This window comes from Zootoca vivipara, chromosome 6, assembly GCF_965207765.1.
Source record: "Zootoca vivipara chromosome 6, rZooViv2.hap1.1, whole genome shotgun sequence".
NCBI classification, from domain to species: domain Eukaryota; kingdom Metazoa; phylum Chordata; class Lepidosauria; order Squamata; family Lacertidae; genus Zootoca; species Zootoca vivipara.
Window position 1 is genome coordinate 83,408,201 of NC_142589.1, and position 22,505 is coordinate 83,430,705.

The 22,505-nt window shown below is 49.9% G+C and overlaps 1 protein-coding gene across 2 annotated transcripts in view; it reads right to left on the bottom strand.

Moving 5' to 3' along the window:
- Positions 1-3,289: 3,289 nt before the first annotated feature.
- The window catches only part of SPTBN4 (spectrin beta, non-erythrocytic 4), a 109,272-nt gene continuing 90,056 nt past the window's right edge, over positions 3,290-22,505 (bottom strand). For both annotated transcript variants that reach the window (XM_035118507.3, XM_088671247.1), the window contains exons 28-37: positions 22,225-22,469; positions 19,362-19,500; positions 19,037-19,121; positions 17,254-17,450; positions 13,528-14,177; positions 12,753-12,834; positions 12,299-12,582; positions 10,318-10,491; positions 8,696-8,738; positions 3,290-6,428 (exon numbers count right to left, since the gene is read on the bottom strand). In XM_035118507.3, coding sequence (XP_034974398.3) covers positions 6,264-6,428; positions 8,696-8,738; positions 10,318-10,491; positions 12,299-12,582; positions 12,753-12,834; positions 13,528-14,177; positions 17,254-17,450; positions 19,037-19,121; positions 19,362-19,500; positions 22,225-22,469 — 2,064 coding nt within the window. In that variant the 3' untranslated portion in view covers positions 3,290-6,263. The remainder of the gene's footprint in view (positions 6,429-8,695; positions 8,739-10,317; positions 10,492-12,298; positions 12,583-12,752; positions 12,835-13,527; positions 14,178-17,253; positions 17,451-19,036; positions 19,122-19,361; positions 19,501-22,224; positions 22,470-22,505) is intronic.

The following is a 22,505-nucleotide window of genomic DNA, read 5'->3' on the forward strand; positions in this document are numbered from 1 at the left end:
GGCCAATAATGCGAGATGAGCGCGCAACCCCAGAGTCGGTCACGACTGGACCTAATGGTCAGGGGTCCCTTTACCTTTACCTTTACAGTATGCCGCCCTTCGCCCAGAGACCAAAGGCATGGATCCTCCCATTCCCAATAGACACCCCGGAGCAGGCGAGGCCAGGGGGAAAAAATAACAGTTGTAATGATTGATGGATTGACTACTATTACTACTACTAATATATTTATACCCCGTGCATCTGGCTGGGATTCCTCAGCCACTCTTCTTCTTCTTTGGTGATCCCTCATAGCCGAGTAAGATTGTCTTCCATAAACACGGTTTTAACAGGGAGTCCGTAAGTGACTGTGGAGGCCAATTCTGGATCCACACGTCCTTCCACAGTGGGGACATGGGTTTCCGGGCAGGAGTTGATCACGGTGAGGGTTTGCCAAGCGTGCCTTCCTCTTAGCACGTTTCTCCCTTGCGTCCTGAGTTTGAGTGTCTTCAAAGCCCAGGACACCTTTGGTCAAGGCTGTTCTCCAACTGGAGCGCTCGCAGGCCAGTGTTTCCCAGTTGTCAGTGTTTATACTGTACTACATTTTTTAAAGATTTGCCTTGAGACAGTCTTTCAACCTCTTTTGTTGACCACCAGCATTACACTTTCCATTTTTAAGCAAAGCCGTCAGCCACTCTAGGGAGAGCCTAGCAGATCCTCCCCCTGGAGAGGAGGGGGAGCAGACTCATTTGGCGCATGTGACTCCCCACCCCCCCAAATAACCACGGGAGCTGTAGTTGAATCAGGGTGCTGGGGATTGTAGCTCTGGAACTACAGTTCCCCCAAATCCCGAATGTCAGTTTCAGGAGGGTGGGTGGATGTAAAGAGCAGGGGGCATATCCTGGGCTCCTCGGAGACCTTCACCTGGTGGGTTTTTCTGGCGCAGGAAACACGATGACACTGGATTACACAGGCACCGTTTTCCCCTGAGCCTGAGTGACTGTGTTTCCGGGTGGTGATGGTCCTTAATATTTCCAGGAGGACCAGCAAGAAGAGCCTTCTCTGCACAGCTTGGAAGGGTTCCTCCTCAGGCCCTCAGCTCAGCTCTCTTTGTATCCTGCAGCCTATAAAGACCATCCCATTGAGTATCCATAATTACAGCCACCCTGTGGGGCAGGGTAGCAAGTGGCCCATGTTCAGTCTTTGGACGGGGCAACAGCTCCGGGGTGGAGGGTTCAGTCCACAGCAGGCAGCATCTGCTACCTATCTACAAGTAGGCTCCTTAGGGTCTGCTGGTCTGAAACCCTGCCAGTCAGTTGGCAAAGGGGTCCTTTGTCTCAGCCTCAGGGTATGGTTGTGCAATCAAACCTTCCTGGTCCCACTTGGATTTCCTGGTAACAGTAGACAGTACGGAGGCAGATGGTGTGGGATAACTAGCATCATATACCCAACATGCTTAAGTCTAATTAATGCATGAAGGGTTTAAGGCCATAGAGTGAACTGTCTGCCCAGGCTTAGTTGGTCACTGCCCCTCACCTTTGGGAGGAAATGGACAAACAAGTTATTGCTGTACTTCAGAAGCTCTGTGTGTAACGATAATTTAGGAACTTTCACCACTGCAACTAAATCAAATTTTACTGCCTGTGTTTTATGACCAATGTGTGGAAAAGCACATGAATCAGACCTTTGGAGAGTTCGTAAGTAAACAATTATTAACTCACTAAACGTGCGGTATTTTTTTAGGCTGGGGAAGAGGGGAACTTTGGAAGGAACTCACAAGGGCATCTCTTAAAGGTCTAACAGCCCATATTTCTACACTTTACCTTGCTGCATGCTTTGTGATTTTAAATCTTTGCCAGGGTTCTCTCACCAAAGGGTACTTGCTCCAAACTTTGATCTTGACATCTAGGAATTCTCCTTTTATATACTGTTTCTTCCTTGCCACCAACAGATGGACTAATGGTTAGACTTGGTAGAAGGCAAATTCCTATATTAAGAATGTAAGAAGAACCTGTTGGATCAGGCCCCTGGCCCACGTGGCCCAGCATCCTGTACTCACCGTGGCCAAGCAGATGCCCAGTATGGGAAACCCACAAGCATGACCCCGACACAAGAACCTCCTCCCCTCCCTTGGTTTCCACCAACTGGTATTTAGAAGCATTCCTGCCTCCATGAATTTGTCCAATCCTCTTTTAAAGCACCTAGCAAGAAAGAGGCACGCCAACATAGCAGAGAGGGGCACCCAGAAAATGCAGAGCAATAGCAAGGGCTTGGTTCTAGCACAATGTGTGGGATATGATACATAAGTACAACATTCCTAGAGTTTTCCTAGAGTGGACATGCAAGGGGATGTTTGGTCCAGCCAGTCGAAACTTCCTTCCTTCTGGACTACAGCATACTTCCTTTGCGTGTGACTAGAGGTGGGCATGACCTTACCTGCCCAGGTAACCAAAGGACAAGACATGCTGCCACACTCTTTCTTTGACTCCCTCCATTGTTGGAGCAGTTTTTAGCTCAGCCAACAGAGGGACACTTGGATTAACCCCATATGGGATAGAACCTCATGTATATACCTTGTAACTAAGTCTGCCTTCAGGGATCCAACTGTGAACTGAATGTGTGAGTAAACTTCTTTATTGACTTTACACAAGGCTGTGGCGTGTTTATTCTTTTATGAGGGATGGAAGAGAACTTATAAGGGACCTAATAGTGAGAGGCTTATACAAGCCTGCAACCAGCTATCCACTCTGCGATTAAAAGGGGAATGTAAAACTCTGCTAAGGAACTTGCTAGCACAAGTTAGGAAGGATATTAATAAACAATGTATCCTCTCCTGCCTCCCTGAACATTCGCACACAGTGGGGGTTGGACTACAGTCAATGGGCATTCTAGTCCCAACCACATGTAGAGGGCCACTGAGTCCCCATGCCTGTTCTGCCTCTGCTAGCACGCTGCCATGGAAGCCTGGCAAAGAAATGGGACCCCAAAAGACAGTTTGGTTGCAGCCAGGGTCTAGGACCACTCCTTTCCCCTTTATTGGACACCAAGGTGGCACAGCTCATGCTTTCCCCATTGGTCAAGGTCATGGGGCGACCAGGATCCGCACTGGGAGCAGAGAGAAAGCTACTAATATCTGTGCAACTGGACATGGGTGGACAAGTCTGAGCAGAGGACAGCTGCAGCCACATTGGAAGAACACCCATTGTGGTGCGTGGGGGATTCGTGGCTTCTCGAGACTGGAAGTGGTGGGGACCCACACGAAGAGGCAGCAAGCAAGTTGATCGCTGGATCTCATGCAACCAAGATCTAAACTCTTTTACAAATTGGTCTCTGTTTGAAAAACACAGTTCTTCAGAAAGATTTACAGCCAAACAAAATGAGAGAATGCAAAACCCCAAATGCTCCAGTTTTTTGGCGGTTCTTTTTCTATACAAGACAAAAAAAAACTTATTTAAAGCAATTACAATATCTTACAGGCTTCTGAACGGTTAGGGGAGGCCAAGGGGGATGCGGAAGCTTCAACAGATAAAAGTGCACCAGCTCCAGGAGAGGTGCCGTGGAGACACACCCGGGACAAGGGAGGCTGGATCGGGCCGAGTCTCAGGCTGGAAACGTTACGCGATTGGAAAAAGCTGCCCCAGAACGGTGTGTTCACAGGCACGACGATTAATCTGAGCTCCACCAGGCCTTGGCTAGTGAGCGTGCCGGCCCCGGACGGATCAAGCATGCGGCTGGACTTGGGGCAGGGAGCAGCTCGACACCAAGTCCCGGGGCTGAGAGATGTTTGGGGCCTGATGCCAGATGTCTTCCTCTGGACAAGGGTCACGTTTTAAAGTTTGGGTTTTCAAATCTCCAAGGTCACAAATCATTGCAGCTCATAGGAGGATAGAATTGTAGAGTTGGGAGGGACCCAAAGGGTCATCAGCTCCCTGAAGAATGTACAAAGCACAGCCCCAAATCTGAAGTGGGAAGGTTGGCCTCTGGGCTGGCAAGAGCGTCACCATTCCCCACCTGGTGTCAAAGCTTGTGAAGGCGTGGATGGACTTGTAGGAAGGCGTTTCACACTGGGAGGGAGATCTTAAGGGGGTTGCTGGCCATCCTGGGAATGGGACACACTGGGGAGGAAGGCCATAGGTCAGTGGTCAAGCACCTGCTTTGGATACAGAGTGCTTCAGATTCTAGTCTCGGCACCTCCTGAGCCTGTCTGAAATCTCCAGAGAGCCACCGTCGGTATCCAAAATACGGATGGAGCTAGCTGGACCAACTTCAGCATCTCCCTGTGCTCCCAGGGCAAATGGATAGGAACTGCTGAAACTGATCTCTCCCCCCCCCCAGCTTGCCAGAGCTGCACAACTGGCTTCCAGGACAGATGTTGCCTCTCTGCACTGAATGGGAAGAGCTGGAAGCCAGGCAGGCGGACTTGAAATCAAGTCTTCAGGGGGACAAACAAGGGTATGGGGTGAAACATCCAGCTTGAAAAGCCCTCATCAGGACCAGTCCAGCCTCTGCGGTGTAAAGACCCACAGAATCCTCCCTTCCCTCTCAGGCTGACCTCCTTGTCCCATAAAGTTGGAAGGGGACACAAAGGTCATCTAGTCCAACCCCTGAAGGAATCACAAGCTAAAGGGTCTGTACTCTCTGAGGGCGCAGGCAAAGCTGATGTGCTGTTCTGGGGCAGAGGCTGCCTGTCAGAGGCCTCTTGTGGCTGGGGACCAGCTCTCCTTCCCACCCAGCTTGGATCTGGTGAAGGCAGCGTCTCCTGGGCCCGTCTCCAGGTGCAGTTCCTGACTCTGCTGTTTATTGCATAAAAGCACACCTCCGTGCTGCGACGGGCGAGCCCCCTCCCCGAGGTGCCCCTCCCCAATTGCAGAAGTCGTGATGGCAAGGGATATGGCTTGTTAAGAGCAGTGCCAAAGCGGTGTCCGCAGACTCTCCCCCTCCCCCCCTTGTGCTGCTGACGTGAGTTTGTGCTCCGAAGTCTGGGCGCCGTTTGCGCATCCTTCGCGGGTCCCTCCTTGGAAGATGGAGCCTGTTCTGTCTCGGATGCCCCCCTCGGAGCCCCAAAGATGAGGCAGCAGGAGCAGCAGAGCCCCAGGCGGCTTTGGAAAAGGGGGGAGCAGGCAGCCTCCCCCCGGCCCCTTCACCCTCCGCCGAGGTTTCTGTCCGGAGGGCATTGAAACGGCGCGCAGAGAGAGGCGCAAAGGCAACTAAGGGGCAGATGGCTTCACGAGGGAGATGGGAGCAGAGCCAGACACAGATGGAAAACTGGCCAGGGGCCGACACACACACACACAGCACCCCAGACGAGACATTTTTCCGGGTGGGGGCAGGGGAGCGGCGTGGGATCGTCTCTGCACTTCAGAAACGCATCACGTCGAATGCAGTTCCTACGAGTCTGATTGCTGAGGAAGCAGGCGGCGAGGCGGATGCAGGCAGAGGGGGGGGGTCTGGAGCGATGTCCACGCAACCCCCCCCCAAACTCTCATAAAAAACCGCCCCCACTGGAGCAGGTTTTGTTGCTGATCGGAAGACAAGAAACTGGAAGGAGAAATTCTTGCAGAGAAAGCAGAAACAGCCACTCTCCACCTTTGACACACCTCCCTTGAGGGCCATTGTCAAGCAGTCACTTTGAGCTCCTGGGGATGGATGGGGGGGGGGAGCTGCCTCTCCCCACTGGTGGCAGCAAAGGGGGGCAGCCCTGCAACCCCCCCCTACCGTGGCACATGGCCTTCACCTGGCCTGCCTCTGATTCTGCCTGGCACGGGTCCCCTTTGGAGGACTCTGCAGACATTTTGGAGCATGGGGGGGGTATGAAAAGTGGGGGAGGTCCCGGGACACAGATTGGACGAAAGCAGAAGATGCTGTTTGTTCCTGGGCACCAGCCATGGGAAAGCAGAGAAGCCTCCTCGTTCCCGAGCATCTGCCAGGGTCCCTTGGGTGCCTCTTGGCAGGAGCAAGGGTGGCAGGCTCTGGGGACCGTCCGGGGCACAGCTCTCCCCCCTCTGAGCTGGTGGAGTCTCACCCCCCCCCCAGCAATTCACTGTCTGTACAGTCTTGGCTGCTTCAGCAGATAACAGAGGGAGGCCAGCGAGCAGGCACCCCCCCACACACACCTTGGGGCCCCTGGAGTGCCTTGGCACCTGGCCATGCCCCTCCCCAAAGACCCCCCGAGTCTGCCCCAGGAAGCTCTCCTCCTCGCGTGGGCCGAGGGCACAGAGCGTCCGGCGCCTCCTTCTCTGGGAGTTCCTCACAGCAGCCTCACGGCCCTGCGGCAAGAGGGGCAGCCTCATTTCTTGCGCCCCGAGGTACTGGCCCTGCGGTCAGCGTCCCGATGTTTTGGGTTGCCCTCGTCGGTCGAGGAGGTGGTCAGCAAGGCCTGGCTCCAGCGGGCGATCTCGGCGTGCTCTGCGATGGAGGCTGTGAGGGCCTCCAGCCAGGTCTTCAGCTCCTCCTGAAGGAAGGAAGGGGGTTAAAACCAACCAAACTTGCTAAATTGTATAAGATGAAAAATAAGGAATGTTGGAAATATAAAGAAAAAGAGGGAAATTTCTATTATATGTTGTGGACTTGCAGTAAACCTTATGGGATTTGGTATATGATGAGTTAAAGAAAAATGTACAAAGGTACATTTGTTTTAAAAAAACCATTTTTACTGGGTACCAGTAAATTGTTGCATACATAAACAAAAATTGTTTAGGTATGCAACTACTGCAGCAAAGACTTTATTAGCCCCCAAAATGGAAGCAACAGGAATTACCAACAATTGAAGAGTGGCAGACGAAGATGTTGGAATATGCAGAGTTGGCGAAGCTGACTGGGAAAATCTGAAACCAGTGTGATCAAGCTTTTCAAAAAGACGGGCAAATTTATACAATACTTGAAGGACAATTGTGAACAATTAACAACACTAGCAGGACTGACTTAAGAAGACTTGTAATGTTGATGATTCTACCTTTTTACATTTTCTTTAAAAAATGTGATAATGGAAATGGTGTAATGTAAACAGGAAGACGTACAAATGCGATGACATAATAGAAAACTAAGGTAACCATGAGGCAGGAGGGGGGGAAGTCGACCAGCTCATATGAGCAAAATTAATACGAAAAATGAGGAAGTATTTATATACTGTATTGTAAAACAAAAACTCAGTAAAATATTATAGTACAAAAAAAGGAAGGAAGGAAAGGTAGAATCTCAGGTCAGAGCACAGCGGCCTCCATGGAATCATAGGTTTGGGGAGCTGGAAGGGACCCCAAGGGACATCTAGTCCAGCCCTCTGCAATGCAGGACAGCTCACAACCACCGCTGACCCTTCTGAAGGGAGAGTTGCACAACTCCCGGAAGACATAAACCCACCAAGGCTCAGATAGGGACCCTACCTCCATCTATGGTGGGGCTGTACCAAAATTTTGGGCAGCTGCACAAATTAATTAAGATCTGAAACTGCCGCATTATTATAATGAATGGAATGGTTTGCATGGGCCTAAAATGGTTGAAGAACACCATGAAATGAAGGCTGTTGAGGAACTATTAATGAACTGTGTTGATCAAAGAGCTAATGGAATGAGCACGTTCTGGCAAAAACAAAATGATATGAACGGTACATGCAAGGAGGCGTAAAAGACTGCCTTTACAACACTAGTCTCAAACAGTAAGTGTTGTAATATGCCAGGAGCTACAGAACACCAGGTTCAAACAAGAAGAATCATGAAATGCCAAGAACATGCCAAGGACAAGAAGGACTGCCAAGATTCAGCTGAACAGCAAGAAAAGATGAGACTTTTCAGATTGGTGTGTGTGCCAGAGGCAGATGAGATCCCGCTATCTGGTCACCCAAAACTCTTACTGAAACTGATCACTTAAGTGGAGAGTGGTGGTGAGTATGGGATATGAAGGGATGTGTGTATGGTTGAGTCCATATTCCTTGTCTTGACATGTGAATTGCTTGTTAATCAATAAAACAATATTATAGAGAAAATCCAGTATTGGTTGTCCGAGCTTAACTTGTGCCTTCCTAGAGTGTACTGGGTCTCAGCTATGCTAAACACCTAAACAGATTACATAAAAGGACCTATTTGGTCATAACATTATCCCAACTTCTCAATTAGCCCTTTTATCTATACGGGACAAGATTGGTATAAGGGAGACTTTATAGTGTAACCGCTTATAGCGGCTAGAACAACCATTGCACAGTTTTGGAAAAAATTAGATGGGGCTCCCTATTTGCTACACTAAAGTGGAAAACTAACAGCTGAGGGACTTCAGGGGCTAAAGGAAAAGGGACGGTTTTCTACCTTTTTGGGGGATCTGGCCTTATTTCATTTCTAAGCCAGGAGGAACATGGTCTGGGATCCCCTTGGCCCACAAATGAATATGATTGATACAGGGACTAAGGGCATTTGAATAAGTTAATTACTGTACATTGCCTTGGTATTCACAGGGTCCCTGTTTCATAACCCTGCCTTGTTTAACTGTTATGTCTCTGCTATAGGACAGTTAAGTCCAGTCAACTTCAATTTTGGGGTGCGGTGCTCATCTCTGCTTTCAGGCCGAGGGAGCCGGTGTTTGCCCGCAGACAAATAATCACGTATGGGATACATCTATTGCCGCCAGATCCTGTTTGATAACACTGTCTTTTGCAGGATTTTGTATAAACTTTTTTTTGGAAAAAATCAAGAAAATTATAAACACCCATCTGAGAGAGAACCAAGACCTCACCTCATCCTTGGCCTGCAGGAGGAACTCGCCACCTTCGCTAGTCCTGGAAGAGAGGAAGAAGCACCGGTTAGGGAAGTCAAGAACAGAGGAATAGCCTTGGGCTGGATCCAGCCAGTGGCCCTCTCGCATTTCCCGACACTGCCACTCAGGGGCAACTATGGAACTCCCTGCCACAAGAGACAGCGATGGCCACCAGCCTAGATGGCTATAAAAGAGGATTAGGCAAATTTAGGGAGGAGGATGAGAGGGCTATCGATGGCTCCTAGGCACAATGGCTATGCACTTAATCTCCGTTGCTGGACACCACAAGAGGGAAGAGCACAGTCGTGTTCAGATCCTGTTTGCGGGTTTCCCATGATGGGCCTCTGGTTGGCCCCTGTGAGGACAGGATGCCGGACTACAACCAGGCTTTCCTTAAATTCTTAGGGAACCTCCAGGTCCAGAGGCAGTCTATCTTGATTCCTAGGTCTTGATTCCTAGATTCCTAGGGCATTTGATCACTGAGAACAGGATGTTGAGCTCGATGGGCCCCTGTGTTCTTATGTACTGCTGCCTCCCCCCCCCCTTTTGAATGCTTTATTGGTTGAAAACTTTATAACAGAAATGTACAATAGATGTTATGGGCTAAATGAGAAATAAAAAAACAATTCTTCATTCTTTAACTAATAATACTTGCTTTGTAATCCATTTGTGATTAAATTTGACAAGACCTCCAATCTTCCCCTTGCATTCCAGAATTAAATTCCTTAAATATGCGCTTAAACTTTGCTTTCTACATGTTATTTAACTTACTATAGATTTTATTTCACAAAATTATCCTATTTACACACCAAAGCTCAATCAAGACCAGCCAATAGATTGATCTCTGGACAATGCTCTTTTACATAGACTCTGTATGTATCCCACTCTGATAAATTTTTCATCTGTAACGTCTCTTAACCTTGCTGATAATCTCGCCAGTTCAGCGTACTCTCCTCTTATCTTGTTTTGCCAATCTAATTTGGAATATCCTCTCCCTTCCACCCGTTTGCGATTAGAATTCTGGCAGTGACTTTAACATACAGAAAGACTCTCCTGAACTTTTGGGGGATTTCAATACTCATAATTCCTAGCAGGAAGGCTTCAGGTTTCTTAGGGAAGGAGCATTTGCACATTTTCGTTATAAGTCATTTCCAAAATTGTCTGATCTTTTTACAGTTCCACCACATGTGGATCCATGTGCCTTCCACCTCCCTGCATTTCCAACAAGTGTTTGTCCTAGATCTGAACATTTTGGCTAGCTTAAGAGGCATTAAATGCTACCCGCAAAGCATTTTCATGCAATTTTCTTTTAAATCATAACATGATGTAAATCTGATGTCTTCGTTCCAGAGTCTCTCCCAACTTTCCATGTAATGTACTGCTGACTTCTGACCTCCTGTTCCCCCCGCCTTCCTCCTGCACCTTGGTTCCCAGGAGGGCACCATCTGTGCCCTGCCCCTTGGCATAGCCAGGAGGGGCTCCCTTGGTCTCCAGCACCTTGCCCAGCAACCCCCCCCCCACTGCTTGGGGGCCTGCCTGCCCTCTTTGGAGGGAAGAAGCAGAATGCCCACCCACCCCCCCATCCCAGGCCAGAGGCTCACTTGATCCTCAGGACGTTCTTCTTCTTCTTGTAGGCATTGGCCACCTCGCCTGTGGCATTGAGGAGGCTGAGGAGGGGCTCGTTGGCGTGGGTGCTGCCCGACTCCCGCCCCTTGGAGTCCTTGTAGAAGCCCAGCTCCCCCTTGCTGAGGACGCAGAAGAGGTTGATCCAGGACCTGAGAGAGAGAGAGAGAGAGAGAGAGAGAGAGAGAGAGAGAGAGAGAGAGAGAGAGAGCCAGCTGAGGTCAGCACCTCCCAGGAGCCCCCCCACCCCCACAAGTGGGGAGAAGTTGTTTGGGGGGGGGGAACACCTGCTTGGCATGCAGAAGTTCCCAGGGTTTGAGCCCCTCAAATTCCTGTTGCAGACCACCTATTTCTGTGATGCTCGTGTGATGCTTTTGGGTGATCATTGGCGAAGAGGCCGGGCAATTGCTAAAGTGGTCCCTTGGTTCTCAAATGCCGAAAACCCGGAAGTAAGTGTTCCAGTTTTTGAACGTTTTTCAGAAGCCAAATGTACGACGTGTCTGTCGGCTATTGTTTCCGGGGGAACCCGCACCTATCAGAAGCCGCAACTTGATTTTCGAACATTTTGGAAGTCAAATGGAATTCCGGAACAGATTAAGTTCAAGAACCAAGGTACCACTGTACTAGGCACTTTTGTTCTTGCTCCTTATTTTATTTATTTTGCATTTTTGTTTTTGAGGCTTTTTCAGTTACAGTGGTGCCTCGCTAGACGAATTTAATTCGTTCCACGGGTCTTTTCTTATAACGAAAAATTTGTCTAGCGAATCCCATAGGAATGCATTGAATTTTTTTAAATTTTTTTTTGCCCATAGGAACGCATTAATTGAATTTCAATGCATTCCTATGGGAAACCGCGATTCGCTAGACGAATTTTTCGTAAAACGAATTCGTCTAGCGAGGCAACCTGCACTAGAAAAAACCTTTCGTTAAGCAGAAAATTCGTTAAGCAAGGCATTCGTTAAGCGAGGCACCACTGTAATTTGTTTTTGTGACTGTGTGGAACCCAGTTCAGCTACTGATTGATTGATTGTGTGACTGCAGAATGAATTTTTTTTAATATAACTTTTTTATCATCTACAATACTTTCTTATTTATTTTATAGTACAGTACACTGATGTGGGTGGCGCTGCGGTCTAAACCACTGTGCCTCTTGGGCTTGGCGATCAGAAGGTCGGTGGTTCGAATCCCTGCGACCAGGTGAGCTCCCGTTGCTCAGTCCCTGCTCCTGCCAAACTAGCAGTTCGAAAGCACGTCAAAGTGCAAGTAAATAAACAGGTACCACTCCAGCAGGAAGGTAAACGGCGTTTCCGTGTGCTGCTCTGGTTTTTGCCAGAAGCGGCTTAGTCCTGCTGGCCACATGACCCGGAAAAACTGTCGGTGGACAAACGCCGGCTCCCTCGGCTAGTAAAGCGAGATGAGCGCTGCAACCCCAGAGTCGTCTGCGACTGGTCCTAACGGTCAGGGGTCCTTTACCTTTTTACACTGATGATTGCTTTCATTTTATGGATCGATGGTCTCGTTAGATAGTAAAATTCATGTTAAAGGGCTGTTTCAGGGGTTGTCTTTAAAACGGATTAATCCATTTTGCATGACTTTCTGTGGGAGAGTGCACCTTGGTTTTGGAATGCTTTGGTTTCGGAACGGACTTCCAGAACAGATTAAATTTGAGAACCAAGGTACCACTGTAAGGATAACAACAACAACAACAACAACAACAACAACAACAACAACAACATGATGTTCCTGCCAGCACCCTGGCTGGAGCATTCTTCAGCCATTGAGGGCAGGAACCCACCCACCAAAGCCCCATGGAAGCCAAGCAGAAGCCCCTGGAATTGCCCCCTCTCGGGCCCGGCCCCTTTTTGGCAGGGGGATGTGGACCCGCTCCCACCCCTTTCCTTTGCCAGTCCCACAGGGCACTGGCAGGATCCTCTCCCCCCCCCCCGCCCCCCGACTCACCTGTTGGAGGCTTTCTTGTTGGGCCCCTCCAGCTCCAGCTTGCGGAGGAGGTAGCCCTCCTGCTGGACGGTGTGGGTGGGGGGCGGCGGGGGCGGAGTGCTGGTCTGGGCGGGGGCGGAGCGGGACCGGCGCGCCTCCCCCGGCGCGGCGTTGGGGTCCTTGGGCCGGGGCCTCCGGCGCGGCTTAGGGCGGTCTCGGGCACGGGGGCGGTCGGGGCGGGGCGTCCTGTCGGGCAGCATGTCCAGCCCGTTGGGCAAGCGGGCCGGAGACTCCCTCTCGCGAGGCTGCAGGAAAAGAGGGAGAGAGACGGGTTGACCTCTTGGGGGCCAAGATGGCGGACCCCCAAGGAGGGTCTCGTCACCTAGGCTCTCGGAGACGTGATGTCAGACCAGGAACCCATGGGTGGCACAGCCAGGGGCTGGGGTGGGCACAGCAAAAATGGGGGGGGACTCACCGTGGCTACCGCTGGCGAGGCCGCCGACCCTGTGGATTCCTTTTCCTGCAGCTGTTCCACGATGTCTGCCAACGTCGCCTTGCTGTGGGTGACCAGGAAGAGTATCAGAGGGGCTGCCCCCCCGGGAGATTCAGGAGGGCTGTGTCCCAGGGGAGAGTGACCAGGCCATGCTTTTCAACATCTACATGCAGCCGCTGGGAGAGATCATCAGGGGGTTTGGGCTGGGTGTTCATCAGCATCCCAACCAAATATTAAAAACAGAATCCAACATTAAAAACTTCCCTAAACAAGGCCGCCTTCAGGGCTGCCCAAGCCTGAATGCTGCAAATTGTAGAGTTGGAAGGGGACCCCAGGAATCATCTAGACCAGCCCACTGCTGCAATGCCGCAGGAATGACAGCTGAAAAATATCTGGAAGTTAGCTATCTGACTTTCATGGGAAACCTCCACTGCCTTGCTAGGTCACAGAATCATCAATTTATAGGGTTGGAAGGGAGCCTCGAGGGCCATCCAGTCCAACCTCCTGCAATGTAGGAATTTCAGCTCAAGAATTGTTGAATTGCAGGGTTGGAAGGGACCCGAAGGGGCCATCTAGCCCAACCCGCTGCAGTGCAGCTGTCCCCATGTTGCATCCCTTCTTAATAACCTAATTAAAAGGTCACTTGCCAAAATTAAGCAAATGCTTTCAGCTGACCCACTGGCTGTGGGGCCCTGAGCTGCCCTTTCTTCCCCTGTGGCCCCCAGACCTGCCTATCCCCCCCCCGGTGGCTCCTCACCCTCCTCCCTTGGGGTCATTGCGCTGGGCCTCCTGCTCGCTGGACTCCTGCCTCTCCAGCCGCCTCTCGTGCCGCTCTCGTGCCCCCTGCCGGGGCGCCTCCTGCTCGCTGGACTCCTGGCGCTCCAGCCGCCGCTCTCGCCTCTCCCGACGCCTCTCGGGCTGCTCGTGACGCGCCGACGGCGCCTCCTGCTGCTCCACTGGCTCCTGGCGCTCCAGCCGCCGCTCGTGGCGCTCCCGGTGGCGCTCCACATGCGCCTCTGCCCGCCTGCTCCCCTTGGTGTCCGCCAGCTCTGGACGAGAGTCTGGTCGGGGGGCGGATTCCTCCACCGTGGCACCAGCCTTGCCCTCCCCAGGTGCCTTGGCCTCCGGCGCCTCCTGCAGCCGGTCAATCCGGGGCTGGAGGCGCTCGGGCTTCAGCTCGTGCCGGACGTAGCCCACCTTGGCCTCGCCACGCTCGGGGGTCTCCGGCTTCAGCCCATTGACCAGGGCCTGGGCCTCCCCCCGGCCTCGGAGAAGCAGCAGCTCCTTCTCGTGGAGGGGCTGGCGCAGGAGCGACTTGTGGCCCAGCTCTGCCGGGTCGGCGAAGACCTTGCGGCCCAGGAGCGGCGTGGGGGGCTGCTTGCTCTGCTCGGCCCGCAGCTTCTCGATCTGTGGGGCAGGGCACAAAGGAAGGTCAGCCTGGGGAAAACGCTGGATGACTTCTTATTAATTGACATACACATATTACACATCTTACATATACAGTGGTACCTCTAGTTGTGAACACCTCTGAATACGCATCCTTCGGGCTACGCATGCGGCAAACTAGGAAGTAACGGAAAAGTTTCCGCCCCGAGCGCATGGACAGAACAAGTGCCTCTGGATGCGAATGTTTCGGGGTAAGCACAAACCCCCGGAATGAATTAAATTTGTATCCAGAGGTACCACTGTACAGAAGATAGGAAAAAGAAGAAATAAAAGAAAAGAAGAAGAAAAAAACCAGGCAAACCTAAAGCAAACGAACAAACCCATTCCATTTCAACCTCTTCGTAAGGAATACAAGCTGTCCTTATTCCTATTTAGTAACCTCCTCCTCTTCTATACTTATAGTATCTCCTTTTCCGACTTATTGCTTGATTCCAATTTATATCTTGACTTCCCACTATCCCTGTACGGTTCTTAATATCTCATATTACTGGTTGTCTGTATGCCATTAGTAAGTCTGTGGAGAAACAATCTTGATTCCATGTGGAATTTTAGTCTAAGCTGAGCCAAGTCCTGGAAACCTCCTTTTTCATATAATTAATAAACACATCCCATTCTCTCCTAATTCTCTCATTTGACTGATTTCTAATTATTTCTGTGAGTTTAGCCAGCTCCAAATATTCACTTAATTTTAAGAGCCATTCTTCTTTTGTTGGCAATATATTACTTTTCCAATATTTTGCTATCACGATCCTGGTGGCCATGGTTGCATATAGACTCTTTTTTTTATCCTCTGGGAGGTCTGTTGTGAAAATTCCTAATAAAAATAACTCTGGCTTTTTTGGACAAGTATGCCTAATCATTTTTTAAAAAAATTCTTCGTAAATCATGTTCCAGAATGTTTTTATTCTGGGACACATCCACCACATGTGGAAAAGATTCTCATCCTTACGGTTGCACCTCCAACATTTACTACTAATTTTTTTTATAGCCAATTTTGCTGGGGTAAGGTACCACTGGTACATCACCTTTAGAAGGTCTTCTTTGATCATATAACCAGCCGTGAATCTGATGTCCTCCTTCCAGAGGTGGGAAAAACTCTGGACTTAAATTTTACAGCGCGTGAAACTTTGAAATAAAACTCCATGAAGATGCTCTGTCACTGGTACCCGACACCCAGCAAGCTAGCAAAAATGTACAGAACCAGCTCCAACTTGTGTTGGAAATGTAAAGAAAGAGAGGGAACTATGTACCATGTGTGGTGGAAATGCAGAAAGGTAAAGGGATTTTGGGAAATGATCTACAACAGTGGTTCCCAACAGGTGGTCCGGGGACCCCCAGGGGTCCGCGAGCTATGCCAGAGGGGTCCGCAAGATGCTATTAGAATAAAAAATATATTAAATATATTTCGTATGATAACATATTTTTTGTTTTGGCCACTTCCTGCATGAGCAGAGTCTAGCGCAAAACTAGAATTAGATAGAGGCAGTAGTTCTGCTGTATGCCGTTAGGTAGCGCTTTACAAACACTACTGTTTTGCAAAGAGGCAGCGCGCGCATTCTACTAACGCTCACCTCCCCAAGATGCTTTGTGCGCGTCAGCTTCATTTGTGCGCTACTGCGCAGGTACCCTGTCTTTTCCATTCCCCTCCCTCCTCCCTGGCGCGCGCTGCCTCTTTGCAAAACAGTAGTGTTTGTAAACAAAGTGTTGTTTTTCGCGGAAGCTACAGTTTGCGTAGTTAAAAATGGACCGTTGGTTAAAAAGTGGTTCATCTCATTAAGAACTGAAAATTAAAACTAACTGTATACTGATGGAGTACTCTGTTGTAACTGTAAAAAACCTATAAATATAAAATATAAAAAGACTCTTAATTTGGCTCTCACTTTTTAATTTTAGGATTAGGAATTAATGGGGGTCCCTGTCACAATAGCGGCTCGATGAGGGGTCCTCGAGAAAATTTTGTTGGGAACCCCTGATCTACAACAAGCTAAAAAAAAAAGTTTAAATTAACCTTTCCCCCCAAAAAACCGGAAGCCTTTCTCCGGGGGATTATAGGTGTAGTGATGCCAAAAGACCTAAGGAGATTATTTATGTATGCAGCCACGGCAGCGAGAATGTTGTTAGCCCAATGTTGGAAAGGAAAGAACATACCGACAAAAATGGAATGGCAGATGAAACTATTTGAGGATGCCGAGATGGCAAGATTAACAGGGAAAGTTAGGGATCAGGAAGATCAAAAATTCAACAGAGAATGGGATAAATATAGACAAAAAAATCACTATCAACATGTAACATCTTTTGCAGGCTTTGAATGACTCCTGCAATGTCAAATATCTCTTGGAAGTATTGAATAATTGTAAAATAGATGCAGTTGATATAGATACGCAGAGAACCCAGGTTGGGGAGGAGGGAAGTCTCAATATGGGAACGATCTTATCCTATTTCTGCTTTTTCCTTTTTCTTTTGTTTTATTATTTATTTTCCTCCCCAAACCCATTAGGTACATTACTGATGGAGAGTTGTAACTGTGATTCATTGTATAAAATCAATAAAGATTAGATATAAAAAACAAAACAAATGAGGGTCCATTTCAGACCCCAGTGAGAACCTTCCCCCTCCCCAGAATCTGAAACGTAGCACACTCCAGGATCGTCTAGTCCAGGGGTAGGCAACCTCAGGCCCGTGGGCTGGATGTGGCCCAATCGCCTTCTCAATCCGGCCCACGGACGGTCTGGGAATCAGCATGTTTTTACAAGTAGAATGTGTCCTTTTATTTGAAATGCATCTCTGGGTTATTTGTGGGGCATAGGAATTCGTTCATTTCCCCAAAAAAATACAGCCCGGCCCACCACATGGTCTGAGGGACGGTGGACTGGCCCATGGCTGAAAAAGGTTGCTGACCCATGGTCTAGTCCAAGCCCTGCAAAGCAGGAAACCCAGCTCAGCAATCCATATGATCTCTGCTTAAGAACCTCCACCTTCCCCAAAGCGACATTCGCACCCGACCCCCTCTGCTCGCCCGGCGCTCTCCATCCCGTACCGTGGTGAGCCGCCGCAGGGAGCTGAAGCGTTCCTCCCAAGTCGCAGCTGCTTTGCGGAAGGCCTCGTGGCGCCGGATCAGCTGCTCCACCTCGTCGACGCTGTTGCCCAGCTCACGGCTCTTCAGCAGCGGCTCCTGGGCGGTCAGCCAGGCATCGGCCACCACTGCCTCCTGGGCGAACTGGTGGACCTCCAGCACTGCGGGGGGGGGGGAGAGCTCAGGGCTTTGCGAATCAAGGCAAGAAGCTTGAACCTGGCCGGGTACAAGACGGGCAGCCGGTGCAGCTGCTGAAAGGATGGGCTCAGGTATTCTCGGGCAGCTGCAAGAACCTCGAACCCGGCTCGGTCATGAGTGGGTGTCACGAGGCTGTTGCGTGGGGGTATTGGGTTGTTGTTTTTCTTTTATTCTGCATTTTGTGGTTTTATATCTTGGTTTTATTCTGCGAACCGCACAGAGACCCTGAGTATAGGGCGGTATATAAAGTCTGATAATAATAATAATAATAATAATAATAATAATAATAATAATAATAATAATAATAGATGTTCTTGCCAGCACCCTAGCTGCAGCATTCTTCACCCATTGAGGGCAGGAATCCACCCACCAAAGCCCAACCAAAGCCAAGCAGAAGCCCCTGGAACTGGGGCCACGTCTGCCCCCCCCAGCCCAGCTGTGCCCACCTGCTTTGGCCTCCCTAGGACTCCTGGGACCGGCCCCTTTTCGGCAGGGGGGCGCGGACCTGCCCCCACCCCGTACTTTGCCAGTCCTGTGGCTGGACAGGGAGGCCGGTGGACCTCTAGCACTGTGGGGGGGAGAGAGGGAAAGAGACCTCTACACCCAGCCTCTGGAACTCCCTGCCACTAGAGACCGCGGCCAATGACCCCAAAGGCTTAGCTTCTCCTTGTTCCCCGAGTTGGTGAGGCTCATTTGACAACGGGAAGCTGAGCCTTTAGTCCCCTTGGCCCAGTCTGCTGGAACTCCCTGCCACTGGAGATTCAGCAGGCGTCTTCCACACCAACTTCTACACACTTCCTGAAAACATTTCTATTCTGCCAGGTGATTACGAAGACACCATTCCACAATGGTTAATTGAGCTCTGCTTTTCGCTTTCTGATGTTTCTTATTGCTGTAGACAGATATTTGCTTTTATTTTAATGACACAGCAAATGCCTCGGGAGTCGAACATTTTGGCTCTCGAACGAATGAAGAAGAAGAGTTTGGATTTGATATCCCGCTTTATCACTACCCGAAGGAGTCTCAAAGCGACTAACATTCTCCTTTCCCTTCCTCCCCCACAACAAACACCCTGTGAGGTGGGTGGGGCGGAGAGACTTCAGAGAAGTGTGACTAGCCCAAGGTCACCCAGCAGCTGCATGTGGAGGAGCGGAGACACGAACCCGGTTCCCCAGATTACGAGTCTACCGCTCTTAACCACTACACCACACTGGCTCTCTGAATGAAAACCAGAACTGATTGTTCCGGTTTCCAAAAGTTCTTTGGAACCTGAATGTCGGATGCGATTTCACATGATTTAGTCAATAAATAAATAGTATAGTAGTATAAATAAATAGTAAATAGTATGTGTTGATGGGGAAACACAGGATCGACTCCCCCCCCCAAAAAAATGTGAGGATGGGAGTTGGGAGGGAAAAGGATGCCCCCCACTTCCCCCTGGAGGGCTACAAAGCAAACCGTGAGAGGAGGAACGATTTTGTGGGCAGGATCTGCAGGGGGATATTTTTTTGGGGGGGGGAGGAGGGGGTGGCGTTGCACCCGGACTCACTTTGCTGCAGCCACTCCCAATGGCGGTCCCATTTTTCCACCATCTCCTTCTTCTTGGTCATCAGCTTCTCCAGGTGGAGCTTGATCTGAAGCGGAGAGAAGACAAAGGGTCACGTCTCTGCCCAGACCTTGCCTGCCTCCCCCCCCCAAAATCCCAGGCCCCCCCCCCAGAGAATCCCAGGCCCTGCGCCTCTGAAAAGGTCTCCCCCCCTGCCATGCAACGCGGTCCTTGGGTGCGGCAGAACAGAGAAGGGGGGCACCCCCCACTTTACCCCACTGCCCGATGGGCCCCCCTCCCCTGGCCACAGAGATGGGGCGGAGCCTACCTCCTCGGAGGCGGGGCTCTTGTTCAGCACCAGTGTCTTGCCCAGGTCCACACAGGAGGCAATGTTCTTGCTGTGGGTCTCGATCTCGCTCTTCAGGCCCTGGTGGTAGTTCATCAGGACCTCCACGGTGGAGACGTCCCTGCAAGGGTGGGGGCAGAGATGATGCGAGAGGGAAGGCACCCACCCACCCACTCACAGGAGCCAGATTTAGGTTTGATGAGGCCCTCAGCTCCTGAAGGGAATTTCTATGTCCAGCTGTCCTTTGTCAACAAGAAATTGTCCCTTTTTTGTGGGTTGAATAGATGCTATATGGTCATTTGTGGACCTCATAGGTGTCTCAAGCCCTTTGCCCATGTTGCCCTGCAACCAGTTCATGCAGAATGTAGGTACCCTCTACAGTGGAACCTCAGTTTATGAACAACTCGGTTTACGAATTTTCGGTTTACGAACGCCGCAGACCCATCTGGAACGGATTAATCCACTTTCCATTACTTTCAATGTTCGCTTCAGTTTATGAACGCTTCAGTTTATGAACAGACTTCCGGAACCAATTACACCCATGCTTCGGGTTAAGTACGCTTCAGGTTGAGTACTCCGCGGACCCGTCTGGAACGGATTAATCCACTTTCCATTACTTTCAATCGGAAAGTTCGCTTCAGTTTATGAACGCTTCAGTTTATGAACAGACTTCTGGAACCAATTGTGTTCATAAACCGAGGTACCACTGTATATAGAAATGAGCAAACCAGGGATATTTGAGGGAGCAGGCGAGCAGGCGGGGCCATGACTTGCGTCATAGGAGCCAGCCAACAAAACACGGTTGCTGTAGGTAGGTTTTGTTTTATTTGTTTTTTTATCTTATATTTTGGAAATGTACATCCAATTTTTTTCCTCTTTTCATTTTGGGGCCCCCCCCCAAGAGAGGGGGGCCCTAAGCTAGAGCTTGTTTAGCTTGTACGTCAATCCGACCCTGGTTTGTGGGCGCCCTGAGAGGCAGGTCTTCAAGGACTCACAGATCCAGGTGGCCTCTGGCCTCTGGCCTCTGCAGCTGCTTTTGTATCTGGAGTTGATTCCTGCATTGCTGGGGGTTAGGGTGGATGACCCCTGGGGGTTCCTTCCAACTCTGTGGTCCTCTGGTTCTTTGATGGGTGAGGGCCCCAGGTGGAAAGAGGCTGCTCCTAGCCCAGGCGCCCCCTCACCCCCTCCTGCCCCTCTCCTTCCCTGCCAGGCTGCAGCAGTTCATCCAGGACCTGGAGAGCTGGAAATGTACATCCAGTTTTTTTCCCCTTTATTTTTTTTTGGGGGGGGGTCCCCAGGAGAGTAGGGCCCTAAGCTATAGCTTGTTTAACTGATACGTGAATCTCGGACTGGGGGTGGCTTTGACTTGTTGCCTGCCTCTAAGTCAGGGGTTCCCGAAGTGGGTGGTAGCACCCCTTGGGGGTGGATCTGATTCCTGCATCGCAGGGCACTGGGCCAGAAGTCCTTTGGGATGCCTTCCAACCATTCCCTGTTAGCAGAGGTCTAAATGACCCCCAGCTTTTGAAAAGGCCAGGACCTGGCAGTCCAATGGGATGCCAGATGTAGCAAGGAGGATATGCCCCCCTGCAAAGCTATGTTCCAGCCTGTTGCTCTCCGAGAGCTGGTGGGACGGCCCTGAATACCTGAAGGAGCATCTCCACCCCCATCGTTCAGCCCGGGCACTGAGGTCCAGCTCCGAGGGCCTTCTGGTGGTTCCCTCCCTGTGAGAAGTGAGGTTACAAGGAACCGGGCAGAGGGCCTTCTGTGGCGCCGGCCCTGTGGAATGCCCTCCCATCAGATGTCAAGGAGATAAACAACTAGCTGACTTTTAGAAGACATCTGTTTAGGGAAAATTTTAATGTTTGATGTTTTGTCGCTATTATTATTATTATTATTATTATTATTATTATTATTATTATTATTATTATTACGGTATTATTTTGGGAGCCACCAAGAGTGGCTGGGGATACCCAGCCAGATTGGTGGGGTATAAATAATAAATTATTACTATTATTACAGTGGTACCTTGGTTCTCAAACGCCTTGGTTCTCAAATGCCAAAAACCCGTAAGTAAGCATTCCAGTTTTTGAACATTTTTCGGAAGTTGAACGTCCAATGTGGCTCTCAGCTATTGTTTCTGGGGCGCTTGTACCAATCAGAAGCTGTGCCTTGGTATTTGAACATTTCTGGAGAGGATTTAGTTTGGCACTTTTGTTTTTGATTCCCCCCCCCCCCGCTTAATTTGTTTTTGTGACTGTGTGGAACCCAGTTCACCTACTGATTGATTGATTGATTGATTGAGTAAGTGAGTGACTGTGGAAATGGATAAAAGCCCCCCATCCAAACAATGACTATCATCGGTGCAGGTAACAAAAATAAATTCATGTTAATTTTATTTTTATACTGTCTTCTTCATTTTATAGTACAGTACATTGATTAGTGCTTTCATTTTATGGATCAATGGTCTCATTAGATAGTAAAATTCATGTTAAATTGCTGTTTTAGGGGTTGTTTTTAAAAGTCCGGAACGGATTACCGGTATTCGGTTTTGCATGACTTTTGCAAAAGTAGTATCTGAAGAAGTGTGCATGCACACCAAAGCTCATACCAATAACAACCTTAGTCGGTCTCTAAGGTGCTACTGGAAGGAATTTTTTTTATTTTATTTTGACTACGACAGACCAACACGGCTACTTACCTGTAACTTTCTATGGGAAAGCACGCCTTGGTTTTGGAACGCTTTGGTTTTGGAACGGACTTCCGGAACAGATTAAGTTTGAGAACCAAGGTACCACTGTATTATTATTATTATTATTATTATTATTATTATTATTATTATCATTACCTGGGCTTCTCTCCCGTGCCGATCTGGCAGATGATGGTGTCCATCCAGGAGATGAGGTCGCGCACCATGTTGGAGAAGCGGATCTTGTCGGCGGTGGTGGTGATCTGGAGGCGGCAGTCCTCGCACGAGCCCAGCAGCTCCTTCCAGGAGCGCATCACCTCCTGCTCCTTGGTGGCAATGGCCTCGGCGTTCTCGCCGGCGTAGACCGTCCGCAGCTGAGCCGCCACCTCCTGCAGTTGCCGCACCTGGCGGGGAGCAGGGGGGGGGTTAAGGGGACAAGA